The sequence below is a fragment of the Aphis gossypii genome, chromosome 1, assembly GCF_020184175.1.
Source record: "Aphis gossypii isolate Hap1 chromosome 1, ASM2018417v2, whole genome shotgun sequence".
Taxonomy (NCBI): Eukaryota; Metazoa; Arthropoda; class Insecta; order Hemiptera; family Aphididae; genus Aphis; species Aphis gossypii.
In genome coordinates this window covers 37,594,320-37,610,765 of record NC_065530.1, presented here as the reverse complement: position 1 = coordinate 37,610,765, position 16,446 = coordinate 37,594,320, and the positions used below count along the sequence as shown (strand labels likewise).

At 27.6% G+C, this 16,446-nt stretch overlaps 2 protein-coding genes across 4 annotated transcripts in view; both read left to right on the top strand.

The window, feature by feature from the left end:
• Positions 1-16,446, top strand: part of LOC114120246 (PDZ domain-containing protein 2-like) — a 70,045-nt gene that overhangs the window by 42,331 nt on the left and 11,268 nt on the right. The window contains exon 1 of one of the 2 annotated variants that reach the window (XM_027982102.2): positions 11,930-12,093. The exons of the other annotated variant lie outside the window; for it this stretch is intronic. The gene's annotated coding sequence lies outside the window, so the exon portion shown is untranslated. Of the gene's footprint in view, positions 1-11,929; positions 12,094-16,446 lie in introns of those variants that run through there. 2 annotated transcript variants of the gene reach the window in all.
• LOC114120220 (membrane-bound transcription factor site-1 protease) lies at positions 660-8,126 on the top strand. Of its 2 annotated transcripts, none has more exons than XR_007603171.1 (16): positions 660-1,297; positions 1,709-1,860; positions 1,995-2,150; positions 2,248-2,368; positions 2,435-2,655; positions 2,717-2,901; positions 2,988-3,104; positions 3,166-3,303; positions 3,372-3,548; positions 5,832-6,333; positions 6,410-6,628; positions 6,690-6,918; positions 7,002-7,133; positions 7,215-7,421; positions 7,487-7,597; positions 7,666-7,704. XR_007603171.1 is itself a non-coding variant. In XM_027982062.2 (16 exons), exons 1-16 carry the CDS (start codon positions 1,198-1,200, stop codon positions 8,006-8,008), a joined length of 3,048 nt encoding a protein of 1,015 aa, XP_027837863.2. In that variant the 5' UTR covers positions 684-1,197; the 3' UTR covers positions 8,009-8,126. The 2 variants fall into 2 exon arrangements, 1 of the variants encoding a protein (XP_027837863.2); XM_027982062.2 differs by having other exon boundaries at positions 684-1,297; positions 7,215-7,359; positions 7,666-8,126.

Below are 16,446 nucleotides of genomic sequence, written 5' to 3'. Positions count from 1 at the left end.
ATATAAAAATTATGTTGAATTATTTCAGTATTTAAAATTATTATCATAATCTGGGGATAAATGCGAGAATACAATTTTGTTTGTTATAACGAGACTTGTAAACAGTCGAAAATTTATTTTTTTTTATTTTTTTTTTGAAAAAAAAGAGCACTCCACTGGGTACTATAATTGTTTCATACATGAATGAACGATTAAAAAAAAAAAAAAAAAAAAAATCATAATTGTGTGACATATTATTATTATAATATAATAATATTGCGCGCAGCTTTGTTAATTATACGAAGAATACGAGGAACGACGATACCGCAGTGGTAGTGGCAACACTGCGGTCACTGGCGATTGATCCGCACTGGACCCGGCCAGTCTGGCGCCAACATGACGACTGAAAGTCTGAAATCCCGACGGCACGCAGCATCCGCTGACGGTCCTTATCTTCTCGGCGCCCCAAAACCGTCTCCCTCCGCCGACGCCGGGGTGGCCGACGCCAATCGGCCGCCGAACCCCTTTCTCGCCCGACACCACCGACGATGCCGCCGTCGCGTCGCCACCACCGACACGGCGGCGTCACCACCGACCGCCACAGCGGCAGCGGCAGCAGCAGCAGCAGCAGCATAATCATCATCGGCCGACGACACCGCCACCACCGTCGCTCCCACAGCGGCCGGGTCCACCGCCACGCGCCCCCGACCCTTCCCGCGGCGCACACCGCCGTCGGCGCGGCGGGTGGACGACACCGCACGGGCACGGCGCATCGTGTATTCTCTACTATAACGCGAGTGTTATTGATCGTTGCGGCGCTCCGTGCGATTTGTACGCGTTCGTTGCCGTGTGTATTCGGTCATCGTTACACTCGGTACGCGGCGCGCACTCGCTTTTAATTCCATTACGCCTCGTTCAGTCTTCCACAAACCCTCTTGGCGTTCAGTTCAGTCGTCGTCGCCGTCCACACCGTCACACCGGTGTCTCGCACGTACAACACCCTCTTCTCACTTTTTTTTTTTTTTTTCAACTCTTAGTTTTCCGTCAGTCCCACACTGAACACGACCGTATCGTAATTTAATTTTATCGATTGATAATAATATGACTATGATACGACGACGACGATGATAATAGTATAGGAATAAGAGTCCATATTACCACCGAGTCCAGTTCTCCTTCGCCCACACCGCCGAGACGCTGACGCTCCCGAAATGCATTATGTCAGTTTTGCGCGCCGTTCAATTGATTTTCCTCGCGGTCGGCTCGCTGCGGTCCGCCGCGTGCCACTCGACGTTTGATTCGCACGTCGTCGATCAAGGTAACGTGTTTTCCATAACCGTAAACGTCCGCAAACGCATAATGCCATCCGTCCACGGGTGTTGATAAAAATATATATTATCTATACACCTACAATATATCTGTCGATTCGTGAGATATGTTTGATATTCTTGGTTGTTATATTTGAAACCGACCGAGAATCGGACATATTTTACGGTCGCAGAATACACCGACTGTTACTATATTATACTTCCAATTATCGCCCTGACGTTTTAATTGTATATTATGTGCCGACTACCCACCTATAGTATTGGTAGCTTTATAATGTTTTATACTGTATTTTATTATTATGCGTGCTGCCGTAGTATTCGTTAAATATATTTTTTTTTTATTATAAATTGTTAAGTACTTTAACAGTGTAATATTGTTCTATTTGATATATTTTTGCTAGAATATATTGTGACTTTCAATGGATATTACTTAAACGAAACGAGGTACAATTACATATCGGCTGCTTTGAAATCTTCAGGCGTTAACAATTGGAACATATTAGAGAGAAAAAATGCTGCCAGTCAATATCCAAGTGACTTTGATGTTTTATTTGTAAATAAAAGCGATTTATTAATTCTTTATATATATAAAAAAAAAAAAAACTTTATACATTTTTTTTTTAATTCTATTATTTTAAAAATGTTATTTTATACTCCCAATTTGTAAATATCAAAAAATGTTTTTAGGTTGATGAATGTTATTCTTTTAAAGCATTAGATGCACTGACTAGTCATCCAATAATTAAAAAAGTTACCCCACAACGATTAGTACAAAGGTATTTAAATGAGCATCTAAATGGAACTGAAAATAAAGTGCTTTTACATAGAAGAAGCCTTGACCAAGTAATTACTAAATATACTCTATGTTAATAGTGTAATTTAATTTGTTGAAATTTGTTTGGGTTCACCATTGTCATTTATGTAATTGTTATTTTTTTAGGATATAAAATTATGGCAAAAACTAAACAAACGACATAAAACTCGACACATACTTCGTGCTGTTCCTTCTCAAATAACCAAAGTTCTTAAAGCTGATGTTTTATGGCGGTTAGGTATTACAGGTAGAAAATTACAAGTACAAAACTTTATTATTTTGTTGTTTATTTATATTACTGAATTAAATGTAGGCAAGGGTGTGAAAGTAGCAATTTTTGACACGGGTTTAAGTATCTCTCATCCACATTTCAAAAGAGTAGCTGAGAGAACTGATTGGACAGGGGATGGAGACTTGGATGACGGTCTTGGCCATGGGACATTTGTAGCAGGACTTGTAGCGTCATCCCGTGAATGTTTTGGGTTTGCACCTGATGCAGATTTACATATTTTCAGGGTTTTCACTAATAACCAAGTGAGAATTAAAAATATAGATATGGTTGAAGAAAAACAATACTAATAAAAATATTGTATAGGTTTCATATACATCATGGTTTTTAGATGCATTTAATTATGCTATTATGAAAAAAGTTCATGTTCTTAATTTGAGTATTGGTGGTCCTGATTTTATGGATCAACCTTTTGTTGACAAAGTATGGGAATTAACTGCTAACGGAGTTATTATGATATCGGCTATTGGTAATGATGGACCTTTGTATGGGTGAGGCTTTATATATTATATAAATTATATGTATGGGATATGATTTAACGAGATTTGTATTAAATATCTATATTCTAATTTTTAAGTACTTTGAATAATCCTGCTGATCAAATGGATGTTATTGGAGTGGGTGGGATAAGTTTTGATGATCATATAGCCAAATTTTCATCTCGAGGAATGACTACTTGGGAATTACCTCAGGGGTATATTTTTATGATATATATATATAGTATTCATTTTCTTCAATTATCATTTTTCTTTTAGGTATGGTCGTTTGAAACCTGATATAGTTAGTTATGGCACAGATGTACATGGATCAAGTGTGAGTGGAGGTTGTCGAACACTCTCTGGCACTAGTGTTGCATCACCTGTTGTAGCTGGGGCTGTAACACTATTAATTAGGTAGAAAAAACAATTAAAAGAGTATAGAAATAGAAAAAAATAATTGTATATTACTATGATGTGTTTAGTGGTATATTGGCCCAAGGTAAAGTAGTCAATCCTGCAAGTATGAAGCAAGCTCTTTTAGCCAGTGCTCAAAGATTACCTGGCGTCAATATGTTTGAACAAGGACATGGAAAACTAGACCTCTTGCAAGCTTACAATGTATTGTCTAGCTACTTACCACAAGTCAGTTTCAGCCCTAGGTAGATGAATTAATGTTTAATAACTACTATTTTTTTATAAAAAAAGAAAGATTATAGTAAGAAAAAAATATTAATTTCCCATAATAACTAAACATAAGAGCAATCATGATTAAACAAAAAAAAAGTGTGTTAAGATATTATATTTTACATGAAAATTTGTTTAGTCATAATGCTAAACTACTAAAGTATCACATTCTGATAAAATATATCAAATGTGTCATGTTTAAATAAGTACCCAATATATATTACAAGTATTTTAACCTCTTATAATTTCTTTTGACATTAATAAATAAATATTTATTAAATACAAATTATTTTAAAGATATTAAGCGATCTATGTGTCATAATAAGCCAATAATTTAAAATTTATAATTTTTTTAATGATAACAAGGATATTAAATTCTTTATTCTAAGGCAGAATATTATTAGGAGTACTTTGATGCATAAAAATTGAATTTTCAACAAGTAGTTATGGGCTTATAAGTATTTAAAATCTTGGTTAATAAAGTGGAATGGTACAAAAATTCCCCGCCAAATGTTGGTCCACTACTCTACTCATTTATACTTAAAATACTTATAAGTTATAATTAATGTACTATTTGTCCATAATTGGATTTGTATAGATGATAATACTTTGTATAATTTTCTGCTTTGGTAAATGAAATTAAAAATTTCTAAAAGCCTTCCAAAATATTAAAGAAAATTTGTAAAATGATAAATTAGGGTCCGGATTTATATGCTCTAATAACATCAGAAATATGCATTTATGCTCTTGTTTTGTAGGAATACACCCTATAAATTAAAAAAAAAAGTAAATAAAATTCTTTTATTTTCATAATTTTTTAGATGTTTACATAAAATTATATTTTATTTATATGATTTAATTTTTATACTATTTTTGGCATGTTAATTATTAATAAATTTAATCGAATGAAAATTACTCGCACTCATATGTATTATGAGTTATGACTATAAGACTTATGTATGATTCGCAAAAACCTATTCAATAACAGATAACTACTTGTCCCAATAGGTCTCAGATAAGATATAAAACGACTTTGTCAAATTACATGGACTATAAATACATTATTTTAATTAAAATAAGCAACACATTACATATTATACATTTAAAAACCATATATATGCAATAAAAAAATCGTAAAATACAGAAATATGTAGTTCATGTCAAAAAATGCAAAATAAAACTTTATATTTTTAACATATTGACTATAATTCAAACTTGTAACTTACCTAGCTATCTTTTGGACTGTTTAGATAAAACATGTGAATTCATATAAATCTGAGCCTAATGATAACAGTAAAAACTGTAATATTTTATCCAAAATATTGTTTTGGAACAATTTAAAATTTTGCTAGAGAAATATTTTTAAAAACATTAATGCTATTTGAAATAATAAGTATCTTAAGTAAAATAGATGATTACCCTATAGTTGTATAAATAAAACTTAGTCTAATACAAGTAAAGCGTTTTTATTTTTTATATTATAAACAATAAAATATTTTAGAGGTATTTTATTTAAAAGTAATTATAAATTATGACATTCAAACAATGAACAATCAACTCGATAAGCTCAAGGTAGGATAATAATATGATATATAAAATATAATTTATAAATCTTATTTGATTACATATTTCTTAGTTTCTCAATAGTGTTATAATTATAAAAATTATTTTTTAAGTACTAACTTGATATCAATTAAATTAAATAGGTTTTGTGTCTCAGTAAATATAACATTAGTGGGTAGTACTTAATAAGTTACTTAATCTAACCATTAAACCATATTTACTCTGTAAGAATCTAAATGTCAATGTTTGAACAAAATAGAGGTTTAGTAAACCTTTAGGAGGAAGGCTTATATTTTTCTAAATAAATCATACATTTAAATAGGTGAATAAATTTGCAAAACCACAATCAAGCTAATCATCTAAATTACTAAGTATAGTTGTACTTTTTTTAAATATGACTTATTAAGTAACTTACAATAATATATAAAATATAAATCACAGTTAACAACAATAAAACATATTTCAACAATAGCAAAACTGTGTTGAATAATAAATAAATAAATAAAAAAAAAAAATGTTTCCAGAATTGTAATGATAATTGTCAGACTTAAGATAAAAATATAATTTAATTTATAGATAATTCTAAAATAATAAAATTAATTCAATATGACAATTTAAATAAAAAAAATGATCAATGAGGAAGTGAAATTTAGCACATTATATTAATATTATAACTCATATAATTATATTTATAGCTATGTAGATTTGACTGAATGTCAATACATGTGGCCCTACTGCACTCAGCCATTATATCATTCTGGTATACCAGTAATCGTCAATGTCACTGTACTCAATGGTTTAGCAGTGTTTGGAAAAGTAGTTGATGTTCCGGTTTGGTATCCATATTCCCATGACAACGGACATTATTTAGATGTGACTATACGTTATTCTCAGACATTATGGCCATGGTCAGGTTGGATGGCTATTGCACTTTCTGTATCGCAAACTATACCTAAAGATTGGAGTGGTACTGTTGCTGGCCACATTGAGCTCACAATTGAATCAGCTAATACCAATTACACAGTTAATTTACCATTGCGCGCTGCTATTATACCTCCTCCACCAAGAATAAGAAGAATCCTGTGGGATCAGTACCATAACTTAAGATACCCTCCAGGATACTTTCCAAGAGACAATTTAAACATAAAAAATGACCCATTAGACTGGAACGCAGATCACATACATACAAATTTTAAGGTTACTACTTTATACAATGAAAAATACTTTTAATATGTGTTATAGTTGTTTTATTTATTGTTTATTAATTTTTAAGGGCTTATATCAACATTTACGTAGTTCTGGTTATTATGTTGAAGTACTGGGTGAACCATATACATGCTTTAATGCTTCAAATTATGGAGCATTGTTAGTTATAGATCCTGAAGAAGAGTTTTTCTCCGAGGAAATAATAAAAATTGAAGCTGACATTGCAAATTATAATTTGTCAGTTATTATTTTTGCAGACTGGTATAATGTTTCTGTGATGAAAAAGGTACATCATTATTTTATTTTATTTTATTTATTATTATTATATTTTTTCATTTTATTTTAAGATAAAATTTTTTGATGAAAACACCAAGCAATGGTGGATGCCAGTTACTGGTGGTTCAAACATACCAGCTTTAAATGACTTGTTGGAGCCTTATGGTATTTCTCTAGGTTCTAATGTTTATTATGGAGAATATGAAATGGGTGATAGAAAAGTACATTATTCTTCTGGCACTCATATAACATCTTTTCCAAATGAAGGAATTGTTGTTGCTAAAACTTTAAAAAATCAAGGTAATTAAAATGTTTGATATGGTACCTAAATAGTTTACTAATCTACATCATACTATAATTTAACAAATATTATTGAAATATAGGTGAAGAAATTTTAGGAGGTGATAAAAGTGAACGAGAAGTTGATGTACCAATTTTAGGTTTATATAAATCATCAGGGCATATTGTTCTTTATGGTGATTCAAATTGTCTTGACAATAATCATATTGAAATAGGTAATAATTTAATATTGTATATAAATTATACATATATATATATAATTTAAATAATTTATATTTTAATGACTATTATTATAGATTGTTATTGGATGTTAGACGCTATCTTGGAATATATATCTACTGATAAACTACCACACGTTTTTCTTGAGGATAATGTAAAAATCAATAAAAATAATACTCCACATTATTTAACTGAACGTCTTGAACACAATGAATTATACAAGTTAGATTATATAATCATTTATATTTTAATAAATATTATGGATTATAATATATTTTTCAAATGTATTATTATTATATTTTGTCTTAGTGTGTGATAAATATTAATTATTATTATAAACTGATTGTAGATACTCTAAAGTGATGAGGAAAAGTGATTCTGGTGTTTCACAACTACCTATCCCACTGTGTATTATGATTGATTTGGCTAAGACAGTTGTTCTCAATATTTCAGCAAACAGGTTATTATATTTTAAAAGATTATATACCAAACAAATTAATTTTTTATTGAATTTATTAATTTGTTTAGTGATGATTACAAGCCACAAAAATTGAAAACTGATCCATCATACAAAGATGAAAACAAATATGTTTGGTTACAATCTTTAGCAGCCAGTTCAAAAGATTCAAATGAAACATTAACATTTGATGGATTTTTCACTGGATTTTTCTTACCTTTAACAACACTCGCTGTTGTTTTGTCTATAGTAGCTATTTTCATTTTATGGCGATATTATTGTTGGAGAGCAAAAGCTAAACAGGGTCTCATAGCACTTGGTAAAAAAAAAACTGTTGGTGGAATTAAAAAGAGTTTTATGTTTATGCTCAAACACAACAGTAGACTACAATCTGCCGGTGGATATAATTTGTGATGTTAGCATAGATTTTACATTAAAATATTTTGTTATCTTCGAACAAATAAATTATATATTAAATATTTATATTTCTCAAATTTATAAAAATACAATTTTTTTATTTTGTTATTTTAAATATTTGAAGTTAATTTTTTGTGAAACCTTAATCCAAAGTTATTATTAGTTGGTATATGTGAGTAAAAATTAATAATATCATTTGAGTATAGTATATATTTAATATAGGATAGAGGTGTAGTCAATAGTTATTCAAATGGCAACCGATGGAAAAAATATCTGGCCTAGAGACAAGAAATTAATTTTTTGTGTTAAATAAATAGATTTTAAATGAGGGTTTTATTTAATTTTGCTTTTATTTTCTTTGGATGAATATGTATAATATCAAATGTTGCTATAACAAATATTTTATATAGACTAGAGCAGAAGTCTACAAGTAAATTCTATGGGAGTCCTAATGATTAAAATAATAAATCAATCATCAATAAGTCCAATGAAAAAATCTTTTTCAAACCTTTATATTTGAAAATAGCAGTATAAAAATAATTATTTAGTTATTACAATCAATTTAAATTAAAAAATTACAACATTAGGTAAATAATAATAATTTTATATAATAATAACAATAATTTACTAAGTAATTTAATATGAAAAATATTTCTTTTCCTTAGCCAGTTTTTTGAAATCGGGTACTCGTGGAGAACAGCTTATGTGCAGTATGTCCTTAAGGTGAGAATCTGTTAGTTTTAAATTTATAAAATCTTAATAAAACCGATTATTACTTACCCGATAAAATATTTGCAGTGAATTATGATACAACTACCTATAATCTGAGTTTAAAAAATGCAATGAAATCATTTTATATTTATAATGATAACACTATAATATGATAATATATACTTTATTATGCATTAGATTATTAGAGTAAATAACATTATCGAGTACAATATATTGACGAGGTCCAGAGTTTTGCCTTTCGCGGTTCGGATTCGGACTACGATCCTCCATTTTCCGACCCCAGGACCCTTAAAAAATACTTAGTGTTGCACGATCCCTTATCAATGTTTTTTAATTTGCTGAATCTTAAACTATTAACTAATTACTCAAACTAATCTAATTAGAAAAAATACACTTAAATTTATACAACTAATATGGTAATATAATTAATATAAGTGTTGGTTAATGGTTATTTTAAAAGAAACTAAATTGTTAATTGACAATCTGATCAATCTGATGTAAACAATAATTTTATTAATTATCTATACCAGCAGCACCTAACCCAAAGTCGCAAGTTTTTCATTCATGCCGATTGGTACCAATATTAAAATTCCATTCTGGTTAAGTCTTACCGTCTTGGCAAGAATATCCAGAAATTGACAAAATTGCACACTTAATAGGATTTTCAACAACTTATCTATGTGAAAAATACTTCTCAATTTATTTGTTTATTTTGAAATATAAATTTAATGTTAAGAGTGATTAGAAATTATCCAGTTTTGATCCTGCTATTTAACTATTAACGCTTTCGTAGTTTCGTGAGAGATACATAATGTTGAAAATCGCATTGAGTTATTTTAACTATGGCCCCTTGTTTTTATATTTATATATTAATTTCTATTGTACGGTATGTTTTTCTAATTACTAATAGGTATAATGCATATTATTGTTGTCGATTTGTGTTTATGTATTTATATTTTTTCGTTTGTATAGATACCTATACTAAGTTAGTCAATCTCAAAGTATCTTTTATAAAATTGATGTTCTGCTTAATTAAAAAGGTTAGAATTCACTTAACTAAACAACAACTTATTTTTTTCAAAGAATTTAATTTACTATAATCGGTTTTGGGAAGAAACGCGTTCTTTTTCAAGTACCTACCTATAGAAACGAGGAACGGGAAATAATTCTTATTTATGAAATTATTAAAAACGTGAACACAAATTTATAATTCTCATATTATGAAAAAATAAATGAAACACGTATTTATTTCTAATGATACCCAAAATTGTCTAGAAATTATTTAATATTCATATAATCACTTAATCAGTTACTAATAAATTACTAATAATATAATATACTACAATGTTACTACATATATACAATATTACTAAGTACATAGACAAATTTCATATTATTATACATTTATAAATTATTATTATTAATATCTATATATCCGTGATTCTGAAAATTGGCTTATGGTTAGCTTTTTATTAATATTTTTGGTTGAAAAGTTTACAAAAAAATATTCACAACCGCTTAAGTAGTAAAAATAAATTTTACAGAAACGAGAATGCGTTATTTTTAAAATACTTTTCCAACACTGAATTTAAAACTGTACTATGTATTTATAATATATACATATTTTATATTTTATAACATCATTAATAATTTGTCATAAATATATTTTCAACTTATGTAATATCTTTACTATAATCATCATTTATCCTTATGCAATTATATTTAAGTGATCACAATTATTATCCTTTAAAAAGTATGTGAAATATATACGTTATAATTGGTGTGATTGGTGATGAAAGTAGAGAGGTAATTGGTATTGCGATTTTGGGGGTCATTGGGTCAAACAACTTAAGTCTTGTAAAAATAAATTCACCCCCATATCCACTTATAATCTCGAACAACTTACTCACATTTATTTTCGGTGTAGTATAGGTCATTTTCTCCTGATACATTTTTCAATTTTAAAAGTTTGATATGAACTCAGCATCCAAATATTTATATGTTCATTGAATAACTCAAGAGATCGAATGAATTCACTAGCAATTGTTAAATTGTTAAATATTCAAACTAGTGTATGGTTTTTGCAAAAAAATTTTAAAAAATGGATAATTAATATGAGCAAACACTTATAAATATGTGTTTAACAATAACAAAAGAGTCATAAAATACATTATTATTTATTTTACAAAATATACCATTTTTGTGTCTAATATAAATACATTTTCTTTTTATATATATTAATAACTACATTTTGTTTAGAAAATTTTTATTAGAAAAGCTATTATATTTATTTTAAATTAATTTGTTTTAATTGTTTTAAATTTAGTTAAATATATTTTATTATTTATACATTTATAAAAGTACTTTTTATTGTTTCAAATAGGTACAATCAAAAATACATATTTAATAGATAGGTATAGTGTGTTTTCTTATAATAGTAACACAAAATATTTCCGTTCCTTGGATTGATATGGAGTTTTTGAAAGGAGATATCAGATAGAGAATATAGCAGTATAAATTTTTTTATGATTTTCAAATTTCTAGTTCTTCAGTATGCGCATGCACAATACAACTTCTATTTTTTTAAATTAGCGACAGGTGTTTTCATACCAAATTTGAATACACCGAATTTTTTGTCATTTTGACATCTTAATCATGGCTCTGAAACCAAAATTGACTAAATGACGCAATAAGCTAATGTTTTAATTTAAATCGTTGAATTTTCCAACAAGCAACCTATAATTTTACAAATTTCTGTTCTTTTTGGTTCTTTTTTTAAATAAAAAAAATTCCTTTCTGATTATTCTGTGATGTTATTATGTATTAATTTCTATGGAACTCGAATATAGATAGACATTGACTAATACAGACTTGTTACCTTAGATGATAGGTATGTCTTAGATATAAGATAATAGATTCATGAATACTCCAAGATTGTGGATGTATTCAACTAAATGATCATTATAATTATATAAACGATTAAACGTATTGACTTTTATTTTCTGTGATTATTACATACACAAAAAAAACCCTCAGGCTGAGGATGCCGCGAAAGTGTTAAAAACCAGTCTATGGAATGGCTGTTGGCTATGCAAGGTATATTTTTACTGTTGTACTAACGACAGGCCGCCTGCAGCTGTTTACTGCGTCTGCGGGACTTGAGTACTGAGTGTATACCATTTTCTACTAAGTATTTAGTGTTAGTCTGTTCTGTTCAGTCGTGCGCGCACGTCTGTTATTGTTGGGTGTTTATTGCAGTATAATATATAATAATTGCGGCTTGCGTAGTATTTTTCTATTTATTTTTTCATTTACATTTCAAAACGTTTGTCATTACATGGAATAATACAGTAAGTCAATTTTTTGTTATTTAAAAAAAATTTGATTTTAATTGCATTTTCATGATGTAGCTAAACCTGTTTTATATTTTCCTCTTAAATTTAATTAAGTTTTCACTATTTAAGATATCTATATAATTACATATGTATATTATATTTCATGTATTGGTTAAGTGAGCAAATAAGTTGCAAGATATTTTTTGACATTAATTTTGATATTGTTAAAATCAAATTATATAATACATTATTGGTCGTAATAATAAGTAGGTAGTTTGAATTTTCTCGAAATTCGTATGTTGTATCTTTTAATTTTTATTCTATAAATATTTTTCTGTATAGAAGGAAATCAGAAGTGCTTCAAACATTTTCACATAGTAATCTAAAATCCTAATAGGTACATTATAGGCATTTTAGATAATTGTCTAAATGGTATTTTAAATAATTTAAAAAATAAAATAAAATTTTATAGATGTAAAAATTGTAAAAGAATGTTGTATAAAAATTCCAAACAAGCAGTTTTAACAAATCTCTGCGCTAAGAATTGTTTTGAACGCGAAAATTGTATATTATCATAATGATGTAAATTGCAAAGTGAGCGAGACGAGTCAACTAACATGCGAGCATATCTTGTAAGTTGTAACATTCTCACCCTGTTTTTTCATTTATTATTTATATGAGTATGCAAGTATGACATAGATACCGAGCTTGCATCAGTATTTAGTAGGTACCTACACATTAATCATAAGCTACTCGTTGGATGATAGTAATAATATATTAAAGTTACCTTAGTGAGGTATAGATATATATTTAAAACCTGCATCAAAAACAGTACTTGAATTGTACCAAGTACCCTTTTAAAAATGTGACGTATACATATTATATTTATAACTTTAACGTATGAATTCTTTTAAATTCTGTTTGGGGTGAGAAGTGTGTTTTTTTATTAGTCAGAAAAATCTTTAAGTACCTACCTCATTAAAATGATTATTGATTTTTTTTTCATAAAATAATTTTATTAATTTGTGAGTATTCGTAGACGGTGTATTTAATTTTCTACCCTTCATTTGTAAATTTCTGAGTGAGCACTTAGAAAATACTGTAACGTTCAGACTATGCGTAGATATAGTACCTATCAATTATCAGTAAAGTTATAAAACTGTTTAAATTTTGTTATTTATGTTGGAAAATTCGTTATATATAGGTGTATTTCTTTCGTTTAGAAACAACACATTTGCCCAAAAATAAACGCTTAGGTATTTGATCATAATATATTCATCATATAGTAACTAAGCAAGTAACCAGTTGGCTACGATGATCGATGACCTAATCATGACCTATTAACTATTTTATTCATCCACATTGACCCTTCTCCAATAGGTATTACATTACAATTTAATAGTTGTTGAACTGTCTGCCTATATTATATAAAATCAGCTAGTACTTTTCGTGAACCGTGGTTCTATCACAATATATATTACCTAGTACCTTATACTCATATATTATAATATTATATTATGCTGAGGTCTACGGTTTTATTACTGTCACACATCAAAGTCATAGAGAGATGTGAGCCAGGTATTTACAATAAAACCAATGGTCCGTACCGAATCATCAAGGTTTCTATTATTTTCTTTGAATTATATTCAGGCAGTCCGATATTATTATTGTTATTATAATTATATAATATAAATGTATAATACTATAATGTCCATCAATATATCTTCCGTATCTTGTACATATGTATACAATCATTCTATAAAAATGAAATGTACTCGTATTAACTTTTATGTTTAAATATATATTATTGTGTTTAGCCATAAAAGAGTTGGATATTTTATTATATTTATATTTTCTTAATTATGTTAATCAACTATACATTTATAATACAGATAACTAAAGATATATTTCTGTTTTACCTAAATTATTTAAAAATATTTAACAAATAGTTCTATAGCATCTGTACTTGACTACATCTTTCAAAAAACTGAATGTTAGAAATATTTAATTTTATTATGAAATATATTCAAAAAACAGTTAGCTGAAACAAAAATTGTAACGCAATTTGCAAGACTAATTATACCCGCATACGCCCATATATTTTCTATCTGTATAGTTAATGCATATCAAAAAAATATGTTAAATATTTTTTAAAGATCACTTAAAATTTGAATAACAAAATATGATATTATAGTATAGTAAACAAAGTTCCATTTATAATAATTGGTTTCCAATCAATAAATTAGTAAATAATATTTTAATTTAAACGTACCTATACAATTGTATTTAAAAAAATAAGTTGTATATTATGGGTAACAGTTTAATTAATATGGCTATAATAAAATCTGGAATATTGCTGAAATATATTCAAGGCAAACAACAATCCCACTGTCTATATATATAGGCCTGTAGGCTTATTTTATCATTTTTGTATATAAATGGGTGTGGATGTAGAACGCTTATATTAGGTGAGTGAAATATTAACACATATAATAATAATTAGTACTCAGTACGATGATATAGGTACCTAACTATTAATTATTGTAATATACTGACTAAATGTAATACAATACCAATATATGGGTTATGGGTACTTATTGAATTAATGAAGCGTTTTAAGAAAAACTTAATGAGTAAACAAGCATTTGGGTAATTGCCAAGGTATCAGATTTTATAAAATGAGATAAATAAAAAATATTATATCAACACAACAACACCTACAATAAATAATTATGTTTTGATGTTTCATCTATATAAGTACTCAACGCAAACTTCTTAGAAATTGTCTGACGTGTGCCATTATTATTTATTATTTATACATAAATAACATTCACTCTCGATATAAAATAATATCATCATACGAATAATTTGTCTAGGAATTGCCTAGAATATATTATACTATATAGATACCAAATCCAAACATAAGCAACAGAGATATTGAAGATGATTCACGAATACAAGGGCCACTGGTATGGTTTACATTGGCGGCACGATAATAATTTAGAAAGACGATAATGTATTATTAAAAAATGATACAATAACACTTTTTCCCATAATTATCAGAGAAGTAGAACTATAGGGTCCAGTATTATATATATTTTATGGAAAGCATATTAAAATCTAAACTGAAGTGGATTCATCCATAAAACTGTAAATCAAAATGAACACTTTATAGACCCACAAACTAGAATCTATATCCGGAATAAAAATAAAATGCTTATGATGGTGTATTATAAAACAAGATAATTATTAAATTCGGGTCACTGAAGCTTCTCCTTTGCTTGAAAGGAGGTTGCAAGAGGAATGGTTGGGGGTCTCATACATCAAACGATTTAATGTTCGGTGAAACGATATGAAAACAACCCTTTGTAAATAATTTGTACAATAATAAATTTTATGTAAACTTTATGAATAACTTTTTTATAGTAATAATATTTTTTTTAAATATATATTTTGTATAATATGTGTTTTTGTAAATTAATTACTAATAAAGTTTGCAATAAGGATTATTTTAAAAATAGCTAGGATTTTTATTTTTGATTATCAAAGTACTAATTAGATAAAATTTTCTATTAAATATCATTTTCAAAGTTGCAAATCAAAGCTTTTTTACTGGTCCTTTAACGTAAGACAAAAGAAAACATAAGTAACAAATACTAATGTGTCTATGAAGTACACACTTATTTTTTATAGCAATACAAATTTAATATTCAAGTTTCTTGTAGGTATACTGTGGATATATTTTAAAGTCATATAATGAAGAATAAGAACTATAATATGTCCAATAAGTCGCCACAAAATAGTTTAAATTATTTTTTTCACCTAGATTTTAAATGTTTTAAAATTATTATAATAATAAATTATGTACACTAATATACATCTTAAATCAAAAATGTATAGCTATATATTCTGCACACCGATTATAAATAAACGAATCATCATATTTACAAAGATTATATTACGCATTAAATAAATAACTAAAAATTATTATTTTAGTTGGCAACTAACCTAGTAAAACAACTATATGAATGAATAATAACATTATTCAAAATATTTGATTTCGAAAAATTACTGTACGTTATTTAGTATTTTGGTATGAAAAATCATGACTATATCTACATATAAATAGTGTTATAATATTTTAAAAGGTAGTCTGGCAGTTTTGACAAGAAAAACAATCAATATTAAATATCAATATTTTTTTTTTGTTCAATTTTCGTTTTTTATTTATAACTTGAAGAACTTTAAAATGTAGTTGTTAAAAATAATACTTGCTATATTTTATAACTGTGATATTTAGATTTTCACTTTTTCAATAGAAAACCATATTTTTTTAGAAATTGTTGATATAATTACTTACTAATTAAT